Consider the following 25,844-nt stretch of genomic DNA (forward strand, 5'->3'; position numbering starts at 1 on the left):
TTTTTGCTATCATCACCAACACAATACCAGTTCATGGTTAAATGTCAGTTGGTACCATAGATATCACACATGGCAGTCCTCCGCTCTGCCTCCTACCACCCATTCCATCTTTTGAGGGCAGCCACCTTCAACTATTAGCCATTACTCCTGGTATTTTCATCCATATTTTCAAATGACAATGTTATACAACTACTACTTTATTCTCTTGAATTTGAGGCTTTATTTCTTAATTTTCTGCATGGAATATAAGCCAACTACTCTCAAATCTTTCCCACAGATATCACAATTTTTATATCTGATACATTTTGATTTTACTTCCTGTGGACCTACATAGTATATTAAATTGAATTTCTTGAACTTTTTATTTTCTTGGAATTCATGGCTTTATTTACTTGGTCTAGAGATGTAGCTCAATGGTATAGTACTTGCCTAACATGCAAGAGGCCCTAGATTCAATTCCAAGAACTGTGTACACACACACACACACACACACACACACTTTACTTTGGTTTGCTTGGTTTGTTAAAGACCCAAGTTCTCAAGAGAACTATAAATTCTCAGGAATGATGATATGCATCAGATAATTTATCAGTTGCTCTTCTGTTTTTTCTCCTTTGGAGATATCCCTCCTGGAATATTCTGTCATCATCCTGCAATCTGAGCTGGTTGCTTTTAAAATGTACTGGGGATTGTACCAAGGGGTAATTACCAACTGAAATACATCCCTAGTCCTTTATATTTTGTATTTTTTTTTAATTTTTTATTGTGGGTTGTTCAAAACATTGTATTTTTAACATTCGGTCTCACTGAATTGCTAAGGCTGGCCTTGAACTTGTGATGCTTCCTTCTCAGTCTCCCCAGCTGCTCCACTATGCCCTTACAGGCCTGCTCCACTATGCCCCATGGAACCGAATACATTCTAGTTTGATGCACGGCGCCCTTGGGACATGCCTTCACTATTCTCTTGGAAAGTTCTTGGTATAGGCCACCATTTTGGTAGGACATGTTCTTCAGTGGTTCCTCCTTCAGACTTGGTTTTGGCTCCTTCTTTAATGCAGGGGTTCCTTGGTGGGAAAATAAAAGCAGGAACCTAGGTCAGAAGCATAGAGCAGACCCTCCAGGGATCTACACAAAAGGAGGTTTTGGGGACATGTGACAAGGCAACTAGCTTCAACTCCCCCAGGGTCTGCAGGATCATTATGAGGATCAGCAATGTCTTTATAAAGAAGCAGCCCAGCCTCATCTCTGACGTAGAATAGGAGCTCAGCCCATGGTGGCTGCTAATGTTGTTTTTATATTAAAATTTCTGTGGAAGCTCAGAGGATGAGGGCAGCCTTGGTCAAGAAGGCCCCCCAGAGATCAGCTCCTCTGCTTTCTTTAGGTCTTGACTCAAATCATCTTCACCGGGAGGTCTTCCCTAGTCACCTATTCAGGATTCCCACCACCCCTTCCTAGGTTTCTTGTTTCCCCAAAGCATTCCTCACTGTCTGACACACTGCCTTTTAAAATTAACCTATCCTGTTTGTATGTGTCTTCTGGACAAGGATAGCAAGCTTCACAAAGGCAGGGATTTCTATCAGCTCTTGTCCCGTATTCCTAGCTCCCAGAAAGTGACTGCCTCTGTGTTTTGTTGACTTAAGTAATTAAAAAATCATCAGAGTTGTTCAGTTCATCATTGTATTAACAATAGAGAGGAAGAATATCTAGTCTCTTTTCTTTGAAAATATGAAATAACCTTTCTGTTTTAAAATATTTCCAAGCTGGGTGAGGTAGCGCATGCCTGTAGTCCCAGCAGCTCGGGAAGCTGAAGCAGGAGGATGGCAAGTTCAAAGCCAGTCTCAGCAACTTAGTGAGGCTCTAAACAACTCAGCAAGACCCTGTCTCTAATAATATATAAAAAAGGGGATATGGATGTGGCTCAGTGATTAAGTGTCCCTGGTCCTCCCCCCAAAAAACATTTCCAAATGCATGTACATGAGTTATGATAAAAATGAGATTTTTTAGATAAGGAATTAATCAATAGGATATCAAAAAATGAACAGGATATAAGCAATCTGAAAGTGAAAAATAAAACATTATTTTAGGGTAGTTTGATGGACTATAGTTAAATTACAAACTTGGGATCCAAAAAGACCAGAAAGTAAACATTTGACAAAGAAATTGAGGTAACTGAACAGAGCTCAGAAACAAACCCTAGAATATTCAAGATTTTTATGCTTGGTTGATATGACAAGTCAGTAGAAAAAGGGGAAAATGTTTTATGCTAAAAAACTGATTAAGCTCAGTGGTAAAGCTCTTGCCTAGCACATGTGAGGCATTAGGTTTGATCATCAGCACCACATTAAAAAAACAAATAAATAAAATAAAGATATGGTGTCCATCTACAACTAAAAAAATATTTTGAAAAACTGATTAAGTAGAAAAAAATAAGTTATACTCTTCATACTATATATTAAGATAAGCTTCATACTGATTAAAGAATCAGATACTTTTGAAAATCATAAACCAGGAGAAAATATGTGAATATATATCTAAGGGTAAGTCAGACTTTCTGAGATAGTAGCAATGAAAGAAATTTCAAAGGAAAGGAAATATCACATTTGACTTCAGAATATTTAAAATTTCTTCTATATCAGGAAACAAACTGTAAGCAAAGTAAATAGGCGGATGCAAATTAGGAAATGTATTTTCACTTGGCAGATAGCAGGTGGAGTGACTCAGTGGTACAGCGTAGGCCCAAGCATCACAAAAAAAAACAAAACAGGAAAGAAAAAAAAAAGGTAGATAAAGGGTGAATGGCTTTATCTATAAAACTCCCTTAACAATCTATAGGAAAAACTTCAATGGCCAGGAGTAGAGAATTCATATTAAGAAATTCAGATATCCAATAAAGGTGGGGAAAAAAACCTTTTTATTTCAATATTTCCGTGTGAAAAACTAAAAAGCTTAGTGGAAACTATATGCAGGTGGTGTGGTAGGCTAGGTAATGGCCCCCAAATATGTACCCATGGCCTAATTCCTAGATCCTATAAGTGTTACCTCAGATGGCAAAGATTTTGCAGATGTCATTCAGTTAAAGATTCTGAGATGGGGAGATTATCCTGGATTATCTGGGTGGGGTCTAAATGCAATCACAAGGGTCTTTTTAAGAGAGATGGGGAGATGTCACACACGCGTGTGCACAGCAGGCAGTACAAATATAGAATCGGAGATTGCCATGGTGTAGCTACAAGCCAAGAAATGTTGGCAGCCACAGAAGCTGGAAGAGGCATGAGATAGAATCTTCCAGAGTCTCCTGAGTGAGCCTGGTCCTGCTGATGTCTCAGCTTTAGCCCAGTGAAACCGACTTCAGACATCATCCTCCAGAACTATGACAGGTTTTGAGACTGTGGTTTTAAGCCATCAAATGGATAGTCATTAGTTACAACAGCCATAAGAAATAAATACAGGTGGGGATTATCGGCAGGTGAGTTTCAGGGGAACGGATGGGATGACCATCTGGCTTTTCCTTTGGTGGTCCATGGATGTCTGTACCTGAAGGTCTTTAGGACACTTCAGTTGCTTCAGAAGGACTCGTGGGTCTCCCCTGGGGTGTAAGCCAGTCACCAGTGATCTGGGTGCTGAGTGGGGGAAGGAGCCTGGGAGCTCACCATTCATGTGCAGAAGTTCGCTGTGTTGCAATGCCCCTGTACTCACAGTGTGTCTCCGAGTCCAGCTCTCTGGTGAAGTCTTCTGAACTTTTCCTGGATTCTGTGGAACACCAGCCTGCTGATGAAAAAACTGAGGAATCTGAGGCACTGGGCACCTGTAGGTGGTAGGGGGCTGGCAGCAGGAGGTCTGCAGACCAGTTTCACTGCACGTCCTAACCCCACCTTGGCTCCAGCTGCTAGGCTACTTCCCTTCCCACCTCCCTATGGGAGACAGAGGTTTGGTTTCTGGGGAGACTGCACCAGAGATCTGGATTTTGGAGATCCAGGTACTGGAAAACACAATTAAGAATAATTTTATTTATTTATCTACTTTGAGCTGGGCATGGTGGCACAGGCCTGTAGTCCCAGCTACCCAAAAAGTTAGGACAGAGAATTGCTTGAGTCCAAGAATTCAAAACCAGCCTGGGCAGAATCATGAGACCCCTGTCTCAAAAGCAAAACAAAACAAAAAAACAATAATAATTTTCTTTTAGTTTGGGTTGGTGTTCTGTAAGACGAGCATTCTGGCATGTAAAATAGCACAAGGTGGTAGATTCTGATGCGTTTTGCTAGTGTTCTTGTGCTTTTATGGAGAAGATTTGGCGGGTTTCTTACTCTATCATTTTCTCTGTTATCACCCCATCCATTCCATTTTATATATAAAAGTGATTCACTGATTTGGAATATCCTGACCTTCAAGAAAGAGAAAAAAAATACTTTCATGGAAAATGTTTCAACACAAAGAACGAGCCCCGGGCTGTTCTTTGTGACTGTCCTACTCAGGCACAGGGAAACCAGAGCAGACTTGTGGTTTTGGTTTAGATCCATAAACTTGTAAACTGCAGAGAGCAAGCCCTCTTGATCCCAGCAGTGGGAGATGGTGGACTGCTGTGTTAGCATGGTGAAGCTTACTAGAAGAAGGTCTTCAACCCTCTGGCCATAACATTCATTAATGCTCGTTATACTGTGCCAAGCAGCTTTTATCTGAAAAACTTATTTGGTTGATTTTATCATTCAGTTTAATTGTTCTAGAAATTAACATCACAGTCATGGAACTGTTAGGGACTCTTGGAACAAGAAGGAAGTACATAAATCTGTTATTCTCTTGGGGTCAACTTTGATAATGATTTTGACTACCATTTATTAAGTGTCCTCTGGTGCCAGGCATAATATAATGCTCAGTGAGTGACACAGACCGTCTCGTTTAATTGCCTGAGATCACATGGTTATTAAGAGGCAGAGTTAGGACTTATGCCCAGTCCATAGTGACCTTGAAACCTAGGCTCCATGCAGTTCTGCCTAGGGAGAGGGCATCAAAAACCACTTGCTTAATGTCTGTAGGTGGTAAGAAGTTGATGTGGTGCCAAAGTAACTGCTCGAGGCTGCCCATTTGTCCCTTACGACCACAGCAAGGCTGGGGGCTTGGAGGGAAGGTAAAGTGAGACATACCGCTCCAAACCAGGGATTTAATTAAAGCTGTATACAGAATGATAGGGTCTGGAGGCCCCACCCCATTCTCCTCATGTGGAATGCTGGCCATCTAGTATTTGCCCCTTGGGCAAAAGATTGGTAGAGTTGGCACAGTGGCACATGCTTCTAGTCCCAGTTACTTGGAAGGCTGAATCAGAAGGATTGCTTGAGCCCAGGTGTTTAAGGCCAACGTGGGCGACATAGTGAGACTCATCCCCCCAAAATGTATATGTTTGGAGCTGGGGATATAGCTCTGTGGTAGAGTGCTTACTTAGCATGTGAGATACCCTGGGCTCGATCTCTAGTGAAGCGCGCGCATGTGCGCGCGCACACACACACACACACACAGGAGTGGAGTTTATCCTTTGGAAGATCTCAGTGATTCAGAGAAAAGAGTACCACATCCTGACACTTAGAATACCCCAAGGGAAACAAACAAACAAACAAACTGGATTTCCATTCAGTTGCCTGATCTCAACATATACAGCTATAAAAACTTTTAACATGAACTAGAATTGGAGATAGACAGAATGGACACCTAGTTGAAAATAGAATTCAGTGAGAAGAAGGGGAAGTTATAGAAGGGGAAGTTGTTGGGGATGTTTTAATACAGTTAGAATCCACAGAGAAATGAGAAAGGAAAAATGATTTTCAATTTAGGATTCTATGTTCAGCCAAACCATCATTAATTGTAAAAACAAAACAGAAACATTTTCAAAATAGAATACATAAAAATTACCTGCTAAGTTTTTTTTTTTTTTAAGATGCTCCAAGTTATTTTTTTAAAATACAGCAAAAACAAGGGAACAAATCCAGAAATAGGAAGGTATGGGATCCAGGAGAGAGTGGATCCATCTGAGCGAATAATGGAGAGCTGTCCCAGTTGGAGCATTGGATAGCAGATTGAGACAAAACCAAATCCATATTGAGAAAGAAAGTAGAGAATTCCAGAAGGAATGATTCTAAGGAAAAGGGGCTCAAGAACCGCTGGTATCATGGGAAGAAACTGAGAAAATAAGTAGAGCAAAATGTGCAAGTAATAGGCACTAACTCCAGGCAAGACAGAAGGCTATCCACGAAAAACATTATATATACATCATGGCTCGGCAAGAAGTGATATTTATTTAGTAAACAATTGATTAGTGTCTTAAAGTTCTATTTTGAGTAAATGAGGCGAGAGGAGTGGTAGGTAGAGCAAGAGAGCCATATTCTCATTTATTCCAGGAAGCACTCAATAAATGATTTCTAAAATATAAATTAGGAAATAGCGGTAGGAACATAGTAATAAGATAACCGTCAGAAGAACACCTAAGAGCTGAAAAGAGTTGTTTGGGATTCTCTAAAGAGACACATGCAAAAAGGTGTTTCGAAGAGTGCTGGTTGCATGAATGAAGCTGTCAAGTGTTATTTCAGTGAAATGCTGTGTTCACTGTTCTGTACAGCATGCTACACGCTCTTAGGGAAAAAGTGTCGTCTTGGGGAATGAAATTGGGGAGGGGTGGGACCAGATTTCTAGTTTTTTCTTTCTTTCTTTTGGAATTGTGGGTTGAACCCAGGGGTGCTTCACCACTGAGCCACATCCCCAACCCTTTTTTTTGTATTTTATTAGAGACAGGGTCTCACTGAGTTGCTTAGGGCCTCACTACATTGCTGAGGCTCACTTTGAACTTGTGATCCTCTTACCTCAGCCTCCCAAGCCACTGGGATTGTAGACATACCCCTCTACGCCTGGTTTGTTGAATGATCATTTTAAAATGAGGGAGAGCCTGATATGATGGTGCATGCCTGTAATCCGAGCTCCTTAGGACGCTGAGGCAAGAGGATCACAAATTCAAGGCCAGCCTAGGCGATTTGGTGAGACTCTGTCTCAAAATAACAAAAATAGAAAGGGCTGGGGATGTAACTTAGTGGTAGACTGTCCCTGGGTTCAATCCCTAGTACTGAATGGAAAAAAAAAATGGAGGAAGAAAACTGACTGAAAGAGTCCAGTCTGTCAGTGATGGTGGATGCCAGTGTTAAGCAGGGTAGATATTTGAATAGGGTGTGGTTTTTATATGTGGTTGTTCATTGAAGAACTCTTTCATGTTATGACAACTTTTGTTTATATGTACAACTTTGTTATGCAAGAACATTGTTACTGAATACTTAGATGAAAAGCCTAATGCTGTTGTACAGAGACTCAATGCCCAGTCTTTTCTAAATTTATAAATCATTTTTTACGGATTGTCACAAACAGGATTTACTAGATAGAGCTTATATATAAGTTCTTGACACATATTGCATCAGCAAAGAAGAGAATGTGATTTTTTTTTTAAAGAGAGAGAGAGAGAATTTTAATATTTATTTTTTAGTTTTTGGCGGACACAACATGTTTGTTTGTATGTGGTGCTGAGGATCGAACCAAGGCCCCATGCATGCCAGGCGAGCGCACTACCGCTTGAGCCACATCCCCAGCCCCGAGAATGTGATTTCTCTAAGCCTGGGTAAATCTTGTTTATTGTTATTTTAAAAAGTATTTCAAAAATATTAATTTGATATTAAAATAATAATAAAAATATTTTATTATTTTGATTTAGTATGTCTGACTGATCTTAAATTCCACATGCTAATTATTTCTTAACCAGTTCCCTGTGAGTCTTCTCTAATACTGTGGTCACAGTCTTTGCTCAGTTGTTTATTGGGTCGAGTTTAGGTAATCTTTTGCTGTTGCTGTTGATTTGTATAAACTCTAAAGTCAAAGAATATTGCCCAGTGCAGTGGCACATGCCTGTAATTGGCTCAGGAGGCTGAGGCAGGAGAATCAAGAGTTCAAAGCCATCCTCAGCAATAGCTAGGCACTAAGCAACTCAGCAAGACCCTGTCTCTAAATAAAATACAAAATAAGGTTGAGGATATGGCTCAGTGGTGGAGTGTCCCTGAATTCAATCATTAAAAAAAAAGAATCTTTTCCTTTTTTATTTCCTCCACTGCTTAGAATATTTCCTCTAGAGCCATGATATTCTCTTTAATTTCCTCTAGCTTTTAATCTTGATTTTTAAAAAAACCCTTAACTCAAATTCTCCTGAAGTGTGTTTTGTATTTGGTTGCATGGTGCGGTCACAGTGTCATCTGAGCCTATTGACTCAGGACAGGTTGCCTCTTTGTTGGTATACATGAAACCTGCAATCATTGGAAACCTGACCTGCAGATCTGGTGCAATGGAGTCCAGACCCACAGACAGTTGCCAGGTCCCTCTTACCCCTTTTGAGAACAAGCCTAGTTATAAAAGATACATACAGGTAACCATTTCTCCTCCTTTCTTCGTGTGACCTATGAGAAGGAGCTCATTGACATTTGTTAATCAGTAATGCACTACAATCTCTATTAAAAAATCATTAGTGACTGAATGAGGGCAGAGTAGATTACTGTGGTTTTTTTTTGTTGTTGTTTGTTTGTTTGTTTGTTTGTTTAGTTATAAAAAATACGCAAAGGGGCTGAGGACTAGCTCAGTGCTAGAGCATAGCTCAGTGCTAGAGCATTTGCCAAGCATGGGAGCGCTCTGGGTTCCGCCCCGCTCAATGCAAGAAAACCAAAACACACACACACACAAACCCAACAACTTTGAACTCAAAAAATCTTCTCGGATCTCATGTGCCCAAAGTCCTCTCAAGTGTGGAGGAACCACTCTTACTTGTTTTAAAACAAACAAAACTTTGCAGACTTCTGGTTCCCAGTGTCAGAGATTCGATCGGTTAGTTACATTTTATCCCCAAAGTATTAGTGGCCCACAGGAGAAGGTGTCAGTAAGGAGTTTGACTGGAAAATGATTTTTAGCTTTCAAATGATCAACATAAAGTTCTATACTTATTGGCTCTTTTGGTCATTGTTCACTTAATGATTGATAGTGGATAGTTTTTTGTCCAGTAAAGACAGTGACAGAGTATGTGTCATTTTTAGGTAGATGCCAGAGGACATGTTCTACCATAAGGTCCCTTTTTTCACCCACAGAAAAATATTGTATTGAAAACTTCTACCAGCCACCAAATGCTTTTAGCACTTAATAAGATCAGGCCCTACATATCCTAAGCCTAAAAGATGCAAGTCTATTTGTACCAAGATGCTTTTAAACAGGAATTAAAAAAAAAAAAATAGACTGCAACAAATCCTAGTCATTTTCATCCAAGGGACTTGAACAAGGCAAAATTTATCATTTGTAGTTTCTTCTCCCCTCATCCCTCCCAGTATTGGTTTTCTTGTTATAAATGACTTAAATAAGTCTCTTGATGTACAGAAATATTGCATGGTTTATTTCCTCCTGAATTGTGTTTCAAAATATGGGCATAAGGAATATCAGTTATGGCTGGGGTTGTGGCTCAGTGGTAGAGTGCTTGCCTAGCATGCATGAGGCACTGGGTTCGATTCTCAGCACCACATACAAATAAATGAATAAAACAAAGGTCCATCAACAACTAAAAAAAAAAAAAAGAATATCAGTTATGGGGTTGGGGTTGTGGCTCAGTGGTAGAGCGCTTGCCTCGCAAGTGTGAGGCACTGGGTTCCATCCTCAGCACCACATAAAGATAAGTAAATAAAATAAAGGTATTATGTCCATCTACAACTAAAACAAAATATTTAAAAAAAGAATATCAGTTATTCCGCCCAGCTTTTGTGAACACATGGGGGCTATTGATGGCTTTATTTAATCCTCCTGTTAAGGTGACATGAAGTCAGGAAGATTTTATTTTTCTGAATCTTTTCCCTGCCCCAATATCTGCTTAGCATGTGAACTAGAGACTCAGTGCTTTTCTTATTTATTGCTGGTGGGAGTAGACATCAATCTAACCCCTTGAAAAGCAGTTTAGCAATATATATATTAAGCTATAAATTTTGCTTATACATTTTAATTCACTAATTCTACTTTGAGAATCCCCCCAAGTAATCATCTTAAGCACAGAAATATTCATCTATACAAAAGTGTCATCAAGAAATTGTTTGTAATTGCAAGATAATAATTGTAACACTTTACTATCTGGTTGAGGGAAATAATCTTTAAAGAATCTTTAAAGAATATTACATATCCACCCAAAGAAATATTTTGCAGTCATTTAAACAATTATTATAAAAATTATAAAATAGCATCTCAAACTTTTATAATCTAATATGTAGTGGAAAATGCAGGAAAAAAATGATATGTCTGCAGGGTTGGGGCTGTGGCTCAGTGGCAGAGTGTTTGCCTGGCATTTATGAGGCACTGGGTCCCATTCTCAGCACCACGTAAACATAAAAACAAAGGTTTTAAAAAAAGAAATCGTCAAAACAAAACAAAAAACCCAATGCATCTGTAACCTGGAGAGACATGTCCAACTAAGCTGCTTGTGACTGGGTGATTTTGTTCTTTGTTTATATTATTATTTTTCCTATAATGCACATATTAACTTTAAAAAAGAAATGAGGGGGCAGAGGGGCTGAGGCAGGAGGATCAAGAGTTCAAAGCCAGCCTCAGCAAAATTGAGGCACTAAGCAACTCAGTGAGACCTTGTTTCTAAATAAAATACAAAATAGGGCTGGGTATATGGCTCATTGGAATGCCCCTGATTTCAATCCCCAGTAACCTCCCCCCCAGATTGATGCATATGTTATGATTAAAATAAGGTAAGAAAGATCATATATACAAAATAGGAAATGAACCAGAAATCTTGTACTGGCTATGCTGAGGTGCTGTGACTAAGAGTGGTTGTTTATTTCCTTTCTCTTCCACTGCCTTCATTATTTTTCTAAATATAATTTTTGAAAGCAAAAAATAAACAGTGTTTGGGGAAAAGTGCCGTTAAAATTGTCAACGGGAAAATGTTCTGTTTCTTAAATAAAAATAGTCTCACTTACTACTACGTAATTAGGACCCAGTCATTCATCTGATGTTTGCGAAGAAGATTCTTTACAATTACAATTTCTCATAGTTTATATAAAATAAAGGGCAAGATGCACTCATCTTTCCTGACAAATCTTACAATGTCAAATGAAAACTGGTTTCTTTTGTTTGATGTCAGAAATATTTCAAGGTGCTTCTGTGTTTCTTAAAACCTGACAGGTCTATGAAAAATAAGAAAGAGATTAGAAAAACAGGAGTCTGTACAGACACAAATGACGGTTATGTGATTTGTCTATTTTGGTTCACATTTAATAGAAGGAGTGCTCAAAGTGGGTATCGGACCTGTGGCATATATTGTGCATTACGACCAGCATTAGAAGAGATTGCAGGATCATTCCAGCTGTTTTTGCATTTAAGAAATTAGTTCAATTAAAAACTAAGCAGAGGGCTGGGGATATAGCTCAGTTGGTAGAGTGCTTGCCTGGCATTCATAAGGCCCTGGGTTCAATCCCCAGCACCACAAAAACAAACAACAACAACAAAAACTAAGCAGACAGTCTGAAATTCCACGGGGAGCAGAAAAATAACTAATAAACATGGTCTGACTGAATAAAGCAGAAAATTGGTTTCTGCTTGAATGGAATCTGGAAGTCAAGATGATTACAACAGTTTCCAGTATCAATCTTCTTAAAGATGAATTTCACTTGTAGGTAGTATTTTTGGAAAAATATAGCATTTCAAATAAAGCTACAGATATGCTAGAGTTTTCAGGAAAAGATATCTATCCTGGAAAATTTTCTTCTTAAAAAAATCTGTGCAACATTTGCAATGGCATTAACATCAGGAGAATGATATTTTACTGTCCAGATGTGAGTAAAACATCTCCTGAACTTCTTTCTTATAATAATATCTTTTTTAAAAAATATTTTTAGTTGTAGATGGACACAATACCTTTATTTTATTTGTTTTATTTTTATGTGGGGCCAGGGGTTGAACCCAATGCCTCACACATGCTAGGCAAGCGCTGTATCACTGAGCCACAACCCCAGCCCTTATAATAGAATCTTGACTGGAAATTTTAAAAAATGAAATAGGACTTTCCCCCCCCCCCTTCATGGCAAATGACATAAACCCATTCAAAATTAGCTTAAGCAAAAAATCAAAAACATAAAGGTGGGGGTGGTATCTTAGTCTGTTTATCAGTTGCTGTAACTGAGCACCTCAGACTTAGAAAGTTATACAGAAAAGAGGTCTATTCTGCTCATGGTGGTGAAGGCTGGGAAGTTTGAGATTGGGTGGCACATATGATGGGGTCCTTGCTGACATGGACTGTGTTGTACTCTGGTGGCGCAAGGCATCATATGGTAAAAGCCTCCTATATCAGACGTCTCTTCCTCTTCTTAAAAAGCCACAGTCCCATTGGATTTTGGACCCCACCTTTATGGCCTCTATTAACCTTAATTACCTCCCAGAGGTCCCACCTCTAAGTACCATAGTCAGATCAAGTTTCTACCATCTTAATACCTCCCAATAGGGCAGAAATCTCAACATGAGTTTCAAAGGGGACAAACATTTAAACCATAGCATTTATTGGTGCTGTGGTGCAGCCCTTGGGTGTGTTTTATCTTCCTCCATCCTTTGGACATGACCTCTCCATGAGCTGGTAAGAGGGGATTCTAGCCTCCTTGCTCGGACACCTGTTTTCTTTCTGGGCAGGATGTTCCTGCTTATCACACACACCAAATTTTGGGGCTATCATTTTTTACCACCTCATAGAATAAATTCAGTTCTGTGGCTTCTTGTGCTTTAGACATATTATTTATGAATATTTTGGACCATAAATGTATTTCCAACCCTTTCTTCAGTGCGATCAGCCGAAAGCTATGCCCAGGATAAATGGGAATGAACTCTGTGGTCTTTCTAGGTTCCCGTTAGCATTAGGATTTTAAAGAAACACAACTTAGAACTGAGGACTGTTATTTGCAGCACCGAGCAGGAAGGCCAGTGACTGGCTAAGGTGATAAGTCACTGGTTCTAATCTTGCTGAGCCTCCAAGGCCTCCCACACCAGGCTGTCATGAGGAAGAGATGAGAGCAGGTGACTGAGCAACTCTGCCAGCTAGAGATGGCTGCAGCCATGGGCAGCCGGGAGCCTGTCTGCTGGAGCAGGCTGGAGAGGAGCCCGGAAGACAAGCACCTGCCTACAGATGCTTCACGATGACAAAGACTTGCAGAGACTGGAAATGCTTAGGGACATTGAAAAGTTTAACTCTGCAATAAAATTGTGGAAATCCTTTCTCAATTTACTACACATGTAAAAAGCAACTAAGTAACTGTTGAGAAAGTTGAATGTCAAGTCCCTCACTGCATTTTTCTGAGAGAAGCCTATGCAAACATCTGTTGACATATATCTGTGAATTGGTGCAAAGAGATTCTTCACCTGAGATATGGAATGTGTATATTTTCTGGAGAAAGATGATATTATAAAAATAGATTTAGCAATTCAAGTTGGTTACTGTGAAGTAACATTTAGGTCATATATCTTAGGATAAAAGTTTTGCTGTGTGACTTTTCCCCCATGTGTTTATATAAGCTCAAATTTTGCAGTATAATACAGTTATACCTCAGTATCCATTAAGGATTGATTTCAGGAACCCTTTGAATACCAAAAGCCATGGATGCTCAAGTCTCTTATATAAAACAGCAGAGTTTGCATATAACCTGTGTTCCTTCTCATGTATACTGCATATAATTTCTAGATTCTTTATAATATCTAATACAATATAAATGCTGTATAGATAGTTATTACGCTCTCTTTGTTTAGGGAATCATAATAAGAAAAAATCTAGAAAAAAACCGCTTTAAAAAAAAACTGGGGATTTGAACCCTGGGGTGCTCTACCACTGAGCTACATTCCCAGCCTCTTTAGATTTCACCTTTTATTGCGGGGGGGTACTAGAGATTGAACTCAGGAGCACTCAACCACTGAGCCACATCCCCAACCTATTTTGTATTTTTTAAATTTAGAAACAGGATCTCACTGAGTTGCTTAGAGCCTCACCTTTGAACTCACGGTCCTATTATCTCAACCTCCTGAGCCACTGGGATTACAGATGTGCACTACCACGCCTGGCTAGATTTCACTTTGAGACAGGCAGTTTTGTTAAATTGCTGTTGCTGTCCTTGAACTTGCAATCCTCCTGCCTCAGCTTCAGTAGCTTCAGTGTACCGTCTTGCATGTAGCTGAGATCACATTAAACAACAACAACAACAACAAAAATAAACATATTTTTGGTCCTTGGTTGGTTAAGTGCATGAATGAGGAACCTGTGGAAATAGGGCTAACTGGGATGATTAGAAGTCTCTTCTATTTTTTGATACTAGGGATTGATCTCAGGGGCACTCGACCACTGAGCCATATCCCTATTTTGTATTTTATTTAGAGATAGGGTCTCACTGAGTTGCTTAGTGCCTCTCATTTGCTGAGGGTTGGCTTTGAACTAGCCATCCTCCTGCCTCAGCCTCCCCGCTGAGGATTACAGGTGTGCACCACCGCACCGGGCAGAAGTCCCTTCTTGAGTAGTGCTTGCCCAGCATGTGATCCTCAGCATTGAATAAAAGTTTCTTCTTGAATATTGACAAGGGAGTACCACATCCCATCCCGTGACACTGGTCTCTGCCTGACTGACCTGTGGCCTTGCCCTCAGCTATCCTTCCCTCCCTCCATCAACCTCGTTCCTTTCTTCAAGGGGCAGCTCTCCAGCCCTTTCTACCGAGCCTTCTCCCTCTGTGGCCTCTTCTCACTGCAAACTGGATGCAAACTCATCCTAAGTCCTAGCTCATACCTCTCATATAACATTTAGTTATGTTCCACCAGCATTTGTTTTATTGTTGTTCTTTAATTCTTGTTCCTTTTACTGAAAATTTTGTTCTTGTGTTCACAACTAGATTTCAGGCACCCTGAAGGCAATGATCTTAGACCAAATGTTTTTCACCTCTGCCAGAACCCCTGGCATACATACCTGGCACTCAGCAGGTTTCAGTGAATGTTTGTGGGCTTGAGTATTAGGCTTTGTTGGACTGGGATTTGACATATTCAACCCAGCAGCAGTCCCTAACCCCCTGGGACACTCAGGGTTCAGAAGGTTGAATGGAGGAGAAGTCCCACTGTTAGCTTGCATACATATTAAGCTATCCCTGGACCACTAATCACTTGCTTTTTTTGGTCTTTCTGCTAATTAAATCAGAACAGGCCAGTGAGTGCTTACTATTTGACTTTTGTAATGCAGCACATTTGTCCAGCAGGGTTCAAATGAATAATGTTCCTCTCTTTAGGCTTGTTCTCAAGACCTTGTCCATTTTGTCCCCTGCTAACTTCCCTACCGTGGCTTCCTACACTAACCCTTCCTCCAGTCTTCTTGCCCTACAAAGTCTTCCTCATTTTTTTTTAAGAGAGAGAGAGAGGAGAGAGAGAGAGAGAGAGAGAGAGAGAGAGAGAGAGAGAGAGAGAGAGAGAGGAGAGAGAGAATTTTTTAATATTTATTTTTTAGTTTTCGCCGGACACAACTTCTTTGTTTGTATATGGTGCTGAGGATTGAACCCGGGCCTCACGCATGCCAGGCGAGCGTGCTACCGCTTGAGCCACATCCCCAGCCCTCTCATTTTTCTTTTAGTCTCAGCTCAGATGCAGTTCTCAAGGGGATTCTGGAGGACCAGGGATCAGATTAGTGTACCCTCTTTCATCCTACCATCCCTGTGTGTGACACTCCACATGCTTGTGATTATATATATACATATTTTGTAAGTATAAACCCATGAAAATAGGGAATGCATGCTCATCTTGTCCATTAATTCTGCTGCTAGGAACAGAGGACCTTGATAATAACATTATCAACAATGTAGGAATTTATTTCTCTTCTGTAAACCCCCTGTAGTGGGCTGGTGTGGCGAGGCCATAGCACCCTTCTCCTCCGTGCTGCTGTGCTGAGCATAGCTTTTGTTCCTATGGTCGCAGAGAGTGGAGGACTCAGGGCCAGCTGGCAGGAAGGAGGGTGGGGAGGGAGCACCGTGCATCTCCTTAAGGATGCTCCTTGGAATTGCACACACCTCTTCCACCTCCCTCCTATTGGTCTGAAATGAGTCGTGTGGCCACACCTGGATGCCAGGGAGGCTGGGAGATCGAAACTATTCTGGGAAGACATGGGCCCAGTTTAAAATTGTTCTGACACTAAGAAAAGGGCAGACTGATATCGGGAGATAATCATATGCCCAGCCTCCAGCCTACTACCCGGAACATCGTATGTCAGTTGGATGAAGAAATGAGCTGGACACTCATGTATTTGTTTGGCTGCTGTAACAGAGTCCCACAAATTGGGTATTCACACCAGTACAACAGAAATTTGTTGTCTCACAGTTCTGAAGGTCAGAAGTCCTAGATCAGTCCCTGCCGGGTTTCTGTTCTCGCGACTAAAAGGCTCAGGGGTCACTCCAGTTAAACTGGGCTAACTGAGCTGCACGAAATAACCACACAAGAGACACAAATACCTTTTTCTTTGGGGTCGCTGTGACGGCTCCTCTGACCTTAAGGGTCCGAAGAAAAAGAGCGAGAGCACGCGCTGACCCCTTTTATTGAGGAGAAGCTATTCAAATGAGGCAAGGGGTCAGGTTTCAGGGGGGTGAGTCTATCTTCATGATGTCCACTGTCAGCAGGTTGACTGACACCTGGGTAGGCCACATCCAAGGGCACAGTAAGAGAAGGGGACACACACAAAGGCACTTCCATGGAAGATTCTATCCTAAACAGGGCAAGGGATTATATTACAAAGGAACATAGCTTCACCCATGGGGCTGTAGCAAGACACACCCATGCACGAGACACCGACCCTCGCACTCAAGAAGGGTGCCACATTTCTGCGACTGAGAGCCTCAGCACCCAGCCGGGAAGTGTAACTCAGTCACGTGTAAGGTTGGCCTCCCACAAGTCCCCATTGGTTTCTTCTGGGTACAATGAGGGACAGTTTGCTCCATGTGTCTCTCCTAGCTTGTGGTCCTTTGCTGGAACATTTGTCATTCCTCAGTTTGTAGAACTCTCCTTTTGCTTTCATGTGGCTTTGTATGTGTGTGTGTGTGTGTGTGTGTGTGTGTGTGTGTCTGTCTGTCTGTCTAAATTTTCCCTTTTAAAAAATGGGCACCAGCGGGGCTGCAGTTGTGGCTCAGTGGTAGAGCACTTGCCTCGCAAGTGTGAGGCACTGGGTTCAATCCTCAGCACCACATAAAAATAAAATAAATAAAGGTATTTAAAAAATGGGCACCAGCTGGGTACGGTGGTGCACTTCTGTAATCCCAGTGCCTCACAAAGCTAAGGCAGGAGGATGGCAACTTCAAAGCCAGCCTCAGCAACTTAGCAAGACCCTGTCTCAAAATAAAATATAAAAAGGGCTGGGGATGTGTTTTACTGGTTAAGCACCTCTGGATTCAATCCCTGGCACAAAAAAAAAAAAAAAAAGGAAAAAAAAAAGAAAGAAAGAAACTAGTAGTCAAATAGGACTTTCTCAAAGGGAAGACAATGACACTACCAGGTAGCAGTAGGGTTGAGCTGGAATTAGGCCCCAAAAGCAGAGGGATGGTCCCATGACACCTTTCCTGAAGTTTCCCTTGGCGTCAAGTCCTGGGACTTTAATTGGGTGGCTATTCTGTTCTCCTCTGAGAGGTTTGGCTTCGGAAAATCCCAAGTTGCCACAGCAAAGCCCTGACAAAAGCAAGGTGTAGGGAACGGGCCATGGGATTGTGTGAGAGGTGCCGAGGGCTTAGCTGAACCCGGAGGCCTCCCTTCCCATGCACATCACACGGTGTGGGACTAAAGCCCGGATCACCCTCAGTGATCCCTGGTACACCAGGGAGCAGAGTGCTCAACTTCAAAACAGACCTACTACAAATGTCCTCCTTGTTTTAAACACCCTCCCATTGAACTGGGTCCAGAAAAGATACATCCCAAGCCTCTGCCCAGTTACAACGCCCTCAGGTGGGGTTGCAGCCAGGACCCTGCCAGAGCTGCTTCCTGGCTATTGCAGGACCCTCGAGTGACCAGTCTCAGAGCCGTCAAGGCTCTGCCGCAGCATTCCTGTGGCTTTTGAAATATGTACTTGGGTCTGGACCCACTTCCCTAATGTTTCCCTCTTAAGGATTCCATCTGCCGCAAGTGGCAGTAATTTCTTTCTGTTCCATGACCCAGTTCCTTTGAATCAGGTGACCCAGCCCATGCAGGGCAGCTGCTGGATGGCATGGGACCTCATCAGTGCTTCATTGCACTTGACACTCAGACTTCTAAGGGACCCATGATCTGGAAGCTCAGAAAGAAAGCCACTTTAGGCTTGGGAGCAGGGGCAGGGCAGTCGTAGGTGTGGAACTGATGGTGCACACAGCGGCATCTTTAGCCAGCTACCTATCCAGCTCAGAGCTGCGCTATTACAGTCAGAGGTTGCACAACTGGATTCCCGGGGCTTGTGCTTCCTCGTGTTTATGATTTCTTCAATGTTGGTGCAGAGTGCACACCAGAGAACCTCACCTCGATAGGGACCTTTGTCACATGTATGCATAGTTTGAAAACATTACCCCTTTCATCTCTCTGTCATGAGGTATAAAACAAGGAGGTGCATCTGTCCCTTGATTTATTAGGCTTGTGCGTGTCTGTTAATAACATATTCCATTCATGGTAGAATAATTGAGAGTGGCAGTCCTAATTACATTTCTGTGCCACCAGCTAGAGCAAACAGGAAATCCTGGCTCTTAAATCTTGCAGGAGGTCTGCAGTCCAGTGTTTGTTCTGCTACCCCCCAGCCCCAGGGCTCATCTGTGACCAGCTTCAGTTACCAGAAGGATGGTACACAATATATGCCTCTGTTCTAACCTTACTGTTGGCTTTATCTTTGTTTTTTTTTAATTCCTTATTTTTATTTACCCAATTTCCATATTCCCTTTTTTTACCTTAAGTATTTTTTCATTTTTCAAGAACACTCATATTCATTGCAGAAAAATTTTTAAATGTAGATAGATAAGAAAGTTGGGCGTGTTGATGCACGCCTGTAATCCCAGCAGCTTGAGGCTGAGAAAGGAGGATCGTAAGTTCAAAGTCAGCCTCAGCAAAAGTGAGGCACTAAGTAACTCAGTGAGACCCTGTCTCTAAATAAAATACAAAATAGGGCTGGGGATGTGGCTCAGTGGTTGAGTGCCCCTGAGTTCAATCCCGGTATCTATCCCTCACCCCCTGCCCCAAAAGGCAGATAAGCAGAAAATTTTTTTTTTCCTTTTTAACTTAACATGCCATCACCTGGAGAAAGCTACCATCCATGTATAAGTCATTTAAAAATTTTAAAAAATATTTTTTAGTTATACATGGACACAATATCTTTATTTTGTTTATTTATTTTTATGCGGTGCTAAGGATCGAACCCAGTGCCTCACATGTGTGAGGCAAGCACTCTGCCACTCAGCCACAACCCAAGCCATGAAATTTTTTTTTAATATTTAATTTTTAGGTGTAGTTGGACACAATGCCTTTATTTTATTTACTTATTTTTATATGGTGCTGAGGATCGAACCCAGGCCTCGCACTTGCTAGGCAAGCGCTCTACCACTAAGCTACAACCCCAGCCCCTGAAATATTTTTATAAACACATTTTAAGGTTACATTTTTCACTTAATGATATTTGGGAATCCTTTTATGCCTATAAAGTTTCATCAACACTGGACAGCTGGATGGAAGAATCAATCTGTTTAGCCAGGCACCCATCACTGGTCATTTAGTTTATTTCTAAACTTTTAAAGTAATGTTACACTGAATGTCTTGGTGGGTGCATATTTGTAAACATTTCTCAATTATTTCTTAGGATGAATGTCTAAAAGTGGAATAGCTGGGTCAAAATAATAAATATACATTGTTTTAAACTTTATATTGTGAAAACTTTAAAAACACTTACATAGCTAGGCATGGTGGCGCAGGCCTGTAATCCCAGCAGCTTGGGAGGCTGAGGCAGGAGGATGGCAAGTTCAAAGCCAGCCTCAGCAACTTAGCAAGGCCCTAAGCAACTTAGTGAGACTCTGTCTCAAAATTAAAAATAAAAATAGGCTGGAGATGTGACTCAGTGGTCAGGTACTCCTGTGTTCAATCCCTGCTACCATAAACAAACAAATAAATATATATATAATAGTATAGAGCACTATGTTACAGCTTCATGTGCCCGTTCCACAATGGTCAACCCCTGGCCATTTTTAAACCCATCTGTTCTCCCACCTGTTCCCCCCCCCAATTCCTGCATTATTTAGAAACAGATCCAAGACATCATGCCAGAAGGGCTCATTTCTGGGGTTTGTGGGGTCCCACCCCTAAGGCAGTGAACTCTGGCTACTTGAAAATGGGAGAGGAAAAAGTGAATTACTGGGGAAAAGGAAAAGGTTGTCACCACGTCAGCAGTGTGTGTTTTTGGGTGGTCCCTCTCCTCTTCCCTCCCCTGTCCTCTCCCTGCCGTCTGCAGTCCCCACCCTCCTTTATCTAGGCTCAGGACTCATAATTTTTCTCCTGGACCCTGCAGCACCCTGGTGATCGCTCCTTCCTTCTTTGCCTCCCTCCCTCTGCATGGGCAAGTTCATTTTTAAACCATTTCACATCTTTCCAGATTGCACTACAGAAAAGGTTGATTGGATTTATACTCCGCCAGCATCTGTAGCCGGGCCTGAGCTTGTTGTTAAATCTTTGGGTTTCTTCCTCCCCTGCTTCCTTCTCTCTCCCTCCCTCCCCTGCATCTCTTCCTTCCTTTATCTTTCTCTCCTTTCTTTCTTAGCCTTTGTTCTAGATGCTGTCTTCCAAAAAGAGAATGTCACTGTCCTAATTAGACCTTACTTGGTGATTAATGTGGTGGAAGCCCTCTTCCCCGCAGCGCGCTCATTGAACATCTGTGTTTTGTCTCTGTGAGTTGCCTTACGCTGATTTTTCTATTGGAGTGTTTGTCTTTTTAGTTGTGTTCATCCATTTATGTTAATCTCACAGCTTATTTCAGTGAATTGCTGTGAATACTTTTTAGGACTCATAAAACAGATATTGCATTTATATGAAGGAATAAGTGTGCTTTATGAAGCAAACGGCTCAGAGCAGCAAGCGTGGCGGGAGGCGCAGGGATGGGAACAGGGGCCTGTGTGTGGGAAGGTGGTTCCCCTGACAGGGCCAAAGGGATAAGGTCACTTTGTCTTCTCCAGCCCTCACATTATGTATGAGGCAGCTAAGGAGGGCTCTCGGGTGTTATTCCCACTTCCCGTTTTCCAGGTCATACCTCAGTGTGATCGCTCAAGTCCAAATCTGGGAATTTTTTTTAAAACCGTATCATATGAACTCATGTATTTATTTGTAAAAGGCTTGAGATTTTATATAAGATATATAATATATAATATATATATATATATATATATAACATGTAAGATATATATTATATATTTTCATTTATTACATATATATAAAATATATCAAGCATTAGTAATAGTAAAACTTTCTTATTTTTTATTTTTATTTTTTTATGTCCTCCAGCGCGAAGGCCCAGGACCAGGTCACTATAATGTAAAAATACCTTCACCAAGTTCCATTACTTCTTGTTTTCAATCCAGAGTACCCCGGTTCAAGCCCAGCTATTCAGTGAGTATTCTAAAAGACAGACATCCCCAGAGGTGTGGCTGGGGGGGGGTGTCTTAAGATTCCCTGGGTGTAGAAGGTGGGGGACAGGGAGTACAATCACCTACAGTCTTGAGTGTGGCCCGTCAGGCAGGAAGGAGCATGGAGCTCCAGCATCTGCAAGCCTCAGCCAGCCTCAGACCCAGGGTGACTCTAGGCCCGAAGACTGTAGCTGAATTATGGGTTGGTTGAAAATAGCCAGCATGGTCGTCAGCCACTGGTGCTGTGACCTGGATGCTTTGAGAGGGCACTGTTAATGGACTGCAGTGAGCAGTGTTCATGGCCACCTCCAGCCATCCAGAACTGATGGTCTCTGTGGGTGGCTTCCTGGAGCTCAAGGAAGCAAAACGTTGAAGCAGAAACCTTGCCGAACCAAAAGGGGACCTTTAAGACATGAGCCATCATCTTGCTCCAAGGACTCACAGAAAGGAAGAAGCCCGATTCTGTGGAGAAAGCAGATTCTGGGGATGTGCAGGGTCTCCAAGGCCCCAAGAAGACCAAGAATGATTACAAAAACATTATCAACTGTGGCTTTTAAAAATATTTTTTGATGCCAAGAGACCATTTTAATTCCCATGGTCTTATTGCCGCTCAGCCTGAGCCCCAGTTTGAAAGTTTGTAGACTCATTTGAGATGACTGGAGAGACAGAAATATAAATTCTGCTTATAAGAGAGGAGCTTCTCTAAAGGTTCAAGGGGATGGGGAGAAGCTGGGGCACTGCGTAGGATGGGCTGCACTGCAGCTGGCTGGACTGCAGTGTGACCTTTCTTTGGAGGTGTACTGGGGAGGCCCAACCAATAAAATCGCAGGGTGACTCACAACAGGGGTCTGGAGGATCCTACCACCTTAGTGACATCACCATGATCCCCAAACAGATGTTTGTCAGGGCCCATAGGACTGAGCATTCTCAGGAAGACTTGAGTCATGCTAACCAAACTCCCAGGAAACTGAGCAACACACCATCATGTGTAGCATTAATTTTGAAGCATCTACCCAGAGGGCCTGCTGTGCTCCCTTACAGGAAATATTCATGGAAGCCAAGGACCACAGAATTTCACTGGTGACAGTGAAATGAGGGCACGGGGTGTCAAGCTGGGTGTTTTCAGGGTGGATGAGCCACAACTGGCAGCCTCCTGTAGGGTGTCTGCTGGCACAGGCCTGCTGACCCTCCGGTTCTGTGGCCTGGCCGCCCAAGACTCCACGCACATGTTGCATCCTCATTCATCGCACTAATAAAGGCTTCCGCTTCCTTTGACGTGTGGCCAAGACTTGATTAGATTTCCAGGCTGCTGCTCTGCTCTTGGCAAGGAAACACGCTGTCATTGAGAGCGGCTTCTGTAGGCAGCTGATCTCATCCTCTGGGGCTGACCAGGCTGACCGCTCCATTCCCCTCTCAGGCAAACACTGTCTGTACCTTCACTGTCTCCTGAAGGGACAGCCAACTGTGAGGAAGGATGGAAATGACCAGTAGGTGGTAATGGAGAATGGGGGGCGGTGAGCGTGGGAGGCTTGTTACAGGCCCTGCCAAGTACGGACTGTTTTGAAGGGACTCCAGTGAGCCCTATCCCCTCCTATCGGCAAGCACTGTGCCCTGATTGATGGCCCAGGGTCACACTGAGCCAGTGGAGGTAGGACTGGGACTCAAACCCAGGCCTGTTGGACTCTGAAACGCTTGTCCTCAATCATTATGCCGTTTCTTCAAAATGGGAACCTGATGGTTACAAACAAGAGCTCGTGGATCCCTTGGGAACACTTTGGGCCCTGGGGCCACAGACCCCACTTGACAAACACCTAGCGTTTTCACACTGGGTTAGTGATAGAAACTCAGCCAAATTTGGGAGGTAGTCTGGGCTCTGGAATTAGACCATCCAGATTCAGAATCAGGTCTCTCCAGCCACTTGTTTCTAGATGGAGGTCACTGGAGCAGGGCAGGTGACATTCCCTGGGACAGGAGCTGTGCAGGTGGAGGGCCTTGAGGTATGGTGGGGTGTGACCCTGTTTCCCTAGCAGGTTCCCGTGGGCCCTGGATGGTCCTGCCCTTGTCTCCCCCCCTCTGCAGCCACATGGTGATGCTGACAGGAGCCGCCTCAGCTCCGAGGGCACCTACGCTCCAATTCAAAGACCCTGCAGGCCTCAGTCCAGGCTGGTATGGTCCTGTGGCCCTGCACAGGGGACTCATCCACCATCCACATCCAACCCAGCAGCCAGGTTTTGGTGTCACTGCCTCATCAGTCTTATTTTCTTTTCTGGTTTCAGAAAACCCCAGGCCCAGGAGCCTATGTATCTTCCATACAGTTCCCTAAGCAGAACCCAACCATAGCCAAGATGGGCCGAGAACACAGCCTTTTCTTCAATAACACGATTGGCTATTAAAATAAAGTGATATTGGTGCCAAACCACTTTGAGGTTTTTTTTTTGTTTTTTTTTTAGCAAGTTCTTGGTGTTTAGGGAAACGTGCTTTGCCTGTTCGGTAGAGGGCCTTGGCCTCGGGACATGAGGAATTGCCATCTTTCCTGTTTGTCTTTGATAGTTGCAGCTTAATTATTAACTCACTTCTCAAAAGGGGCCTGGTGTGAAAAATTTATCCTGTGCTGCTCTACCTATTACCCAAGAGCATGTCCCCAGAGACTGGGCACCAGGATGCTCTTGCAGTCACCCAGATGCCCCACATATCCAGGCTGTGTGGCCTTGGTCCTTCTACCTTAACAGCATTAATGTTGAAAGACCTCCAGGTCCCCTTGATGACTTCCCTGAATCATTGGCATTCAACCAAGGCCACAGGACTCCAAAAGGTGGCACTTTCTCTTTGTCAACTCCCTGAAAAGAACAATATTGATTCCACTTGATGAATACAGTCAGGCGTCAACTAACTCTGTTCAATGATGGGCTACGCATGTAACTGTGGTCCCTGCAGCATGGAACAGAAAAATTCCTATTGCCTAATAACATTGTAGTATAAGACGTCACTCACGTGTTCGTGGTGACACTGGTGTAAGCAAACCTAAGGCACATGCAACTATACACAGTGTGTAACACTTGATAACAAAAATAAACAACTGTGAAACTGGTTAATATATTTACTGTACATTTTTTCTCTCTCTCTTACCATTACCTGGGATATTTATTAGACTTTTTTGTTGTTCTGGGAACAAAACGGAGGACCTTCGACATGCTAAACCTACACTCTACCACTGAGCCATACCCCAGCCCATTTTTATTGTTATTTTAGAGTGTGTCACTTCTACTTAGAAAAAACAAGTCTGTGGCTAAACAGGTTCTGTGTTCACGCCATCGGTTCTGGCCAGGAGCTACAGATAGTACAGATGTGGCTGCAGGCGCCCAGTTGTGTGTGTATGTGGGGCATCACTGGGGTGGAGGGAAGTTTCCCATTGTCCTAGGAGAATGAGGACCCTTTTGGAGTAAGAAGAGCAGGGTGATGTGACCAGCCTGCAGGAAGGGATTTGGGAGGCCAGCAGGGATTTCACCCGGAGGAACCTCTGGGGAATATTCTGCAGGGCCGTCTGGGCTACCCTGAGTTCTGTGCCCCCCTGGGGTGTTCACTAGGCTCTGCCTTGGCCTCCCTGATGGTGGGCCGGGTTTCCTTTCTGGGGCTGCGGTGCCTGGCCTCAGACCTGTCTTGCTTTTACCCTGCTTTGCTCTTCAGGATGAGGTGACAGAGACTCTGCCCCAGGGGTTAGCACAGGAGCTCCTGAGAGCTGGTGGCAAAAACAGGTTTTACTTTTCCTCTTTGAAATATTCTAATATTTTTATTAAACCGCATTTCATTCAGTTTGGGAAAGACTTTTCCAGAAAGACCAGAGGGACCGAATGACTCTTCCCCTCCTTGAGTCCAAACCTGGGACAATAATTCCAGGATAGAAGACAGGACAGACTAGGGTTGACACTGAACTTCAGCTCTGAGGTTGGAACTCGTAACACCTAGCGGCTAGGGCTTGTGTGCGAATCAGATGACATGCCCGAGAGGACTTGGCAAAGCCATAGAGTGCCACAGGTGAAAGGGGACGATGGTGTTTATGGCCTCCCCCCCCCGCCCCCCATCTTAGGTCCCTGAGGGACTCCCTCAGGACCTCACAGCCTTCTCTGCCTCCCTCCCGTTAGCTTC

General features: G+C 42.8%; 1 protein-coding gene across 1 annotated transcript in view; it reads left to right on the top strand.

Annotated features, from left to right (window-relative positions):
• Nucleotides 1–24,732, top strand: part of Stpg4 (sperm-tail PG-rich repeat containing 4) — a 53,299-nt gene extending 28,567 nt beyond the window's left edge. Inside the window, exons 5-6 of the mRNA XM_046425876.2 lie at nucleotides 21,580–21,684; nucleotides 23,978–24,732. Coding sequence (XP_046281832.1) covers nucleotides 21,580–21,684; nucleotides 23,978–24,094 — 222 coding nt within the window. The 3' untranslated portion in view covers nucleotides 24,095–24,732. The remainder of the gene's footprint in view (nucleotides 1–21,579; nucleotides 21,685–23,977) is intronic.
• Nucleotides 24,733–25,844: the final 1,112 nt, after the last annotated feature.

This window comes from Marmota monax, unplaced genomic scaffold, assembly GCF_021218885.2.
Source record: "Marmota monax isolate L192 unplaced genomic scaffold, Marmota_monax_Labrador192_F-V1.1 WCK01_AAM20220418_F8-fsc00015, whole genome shotgun sequence".
NCBI classification, from domain to species: Eukaryota; Metazoa; Chordata; class Mammalia; order Rodentia; family Sciuridae; genus Marmota; species Marmota monax.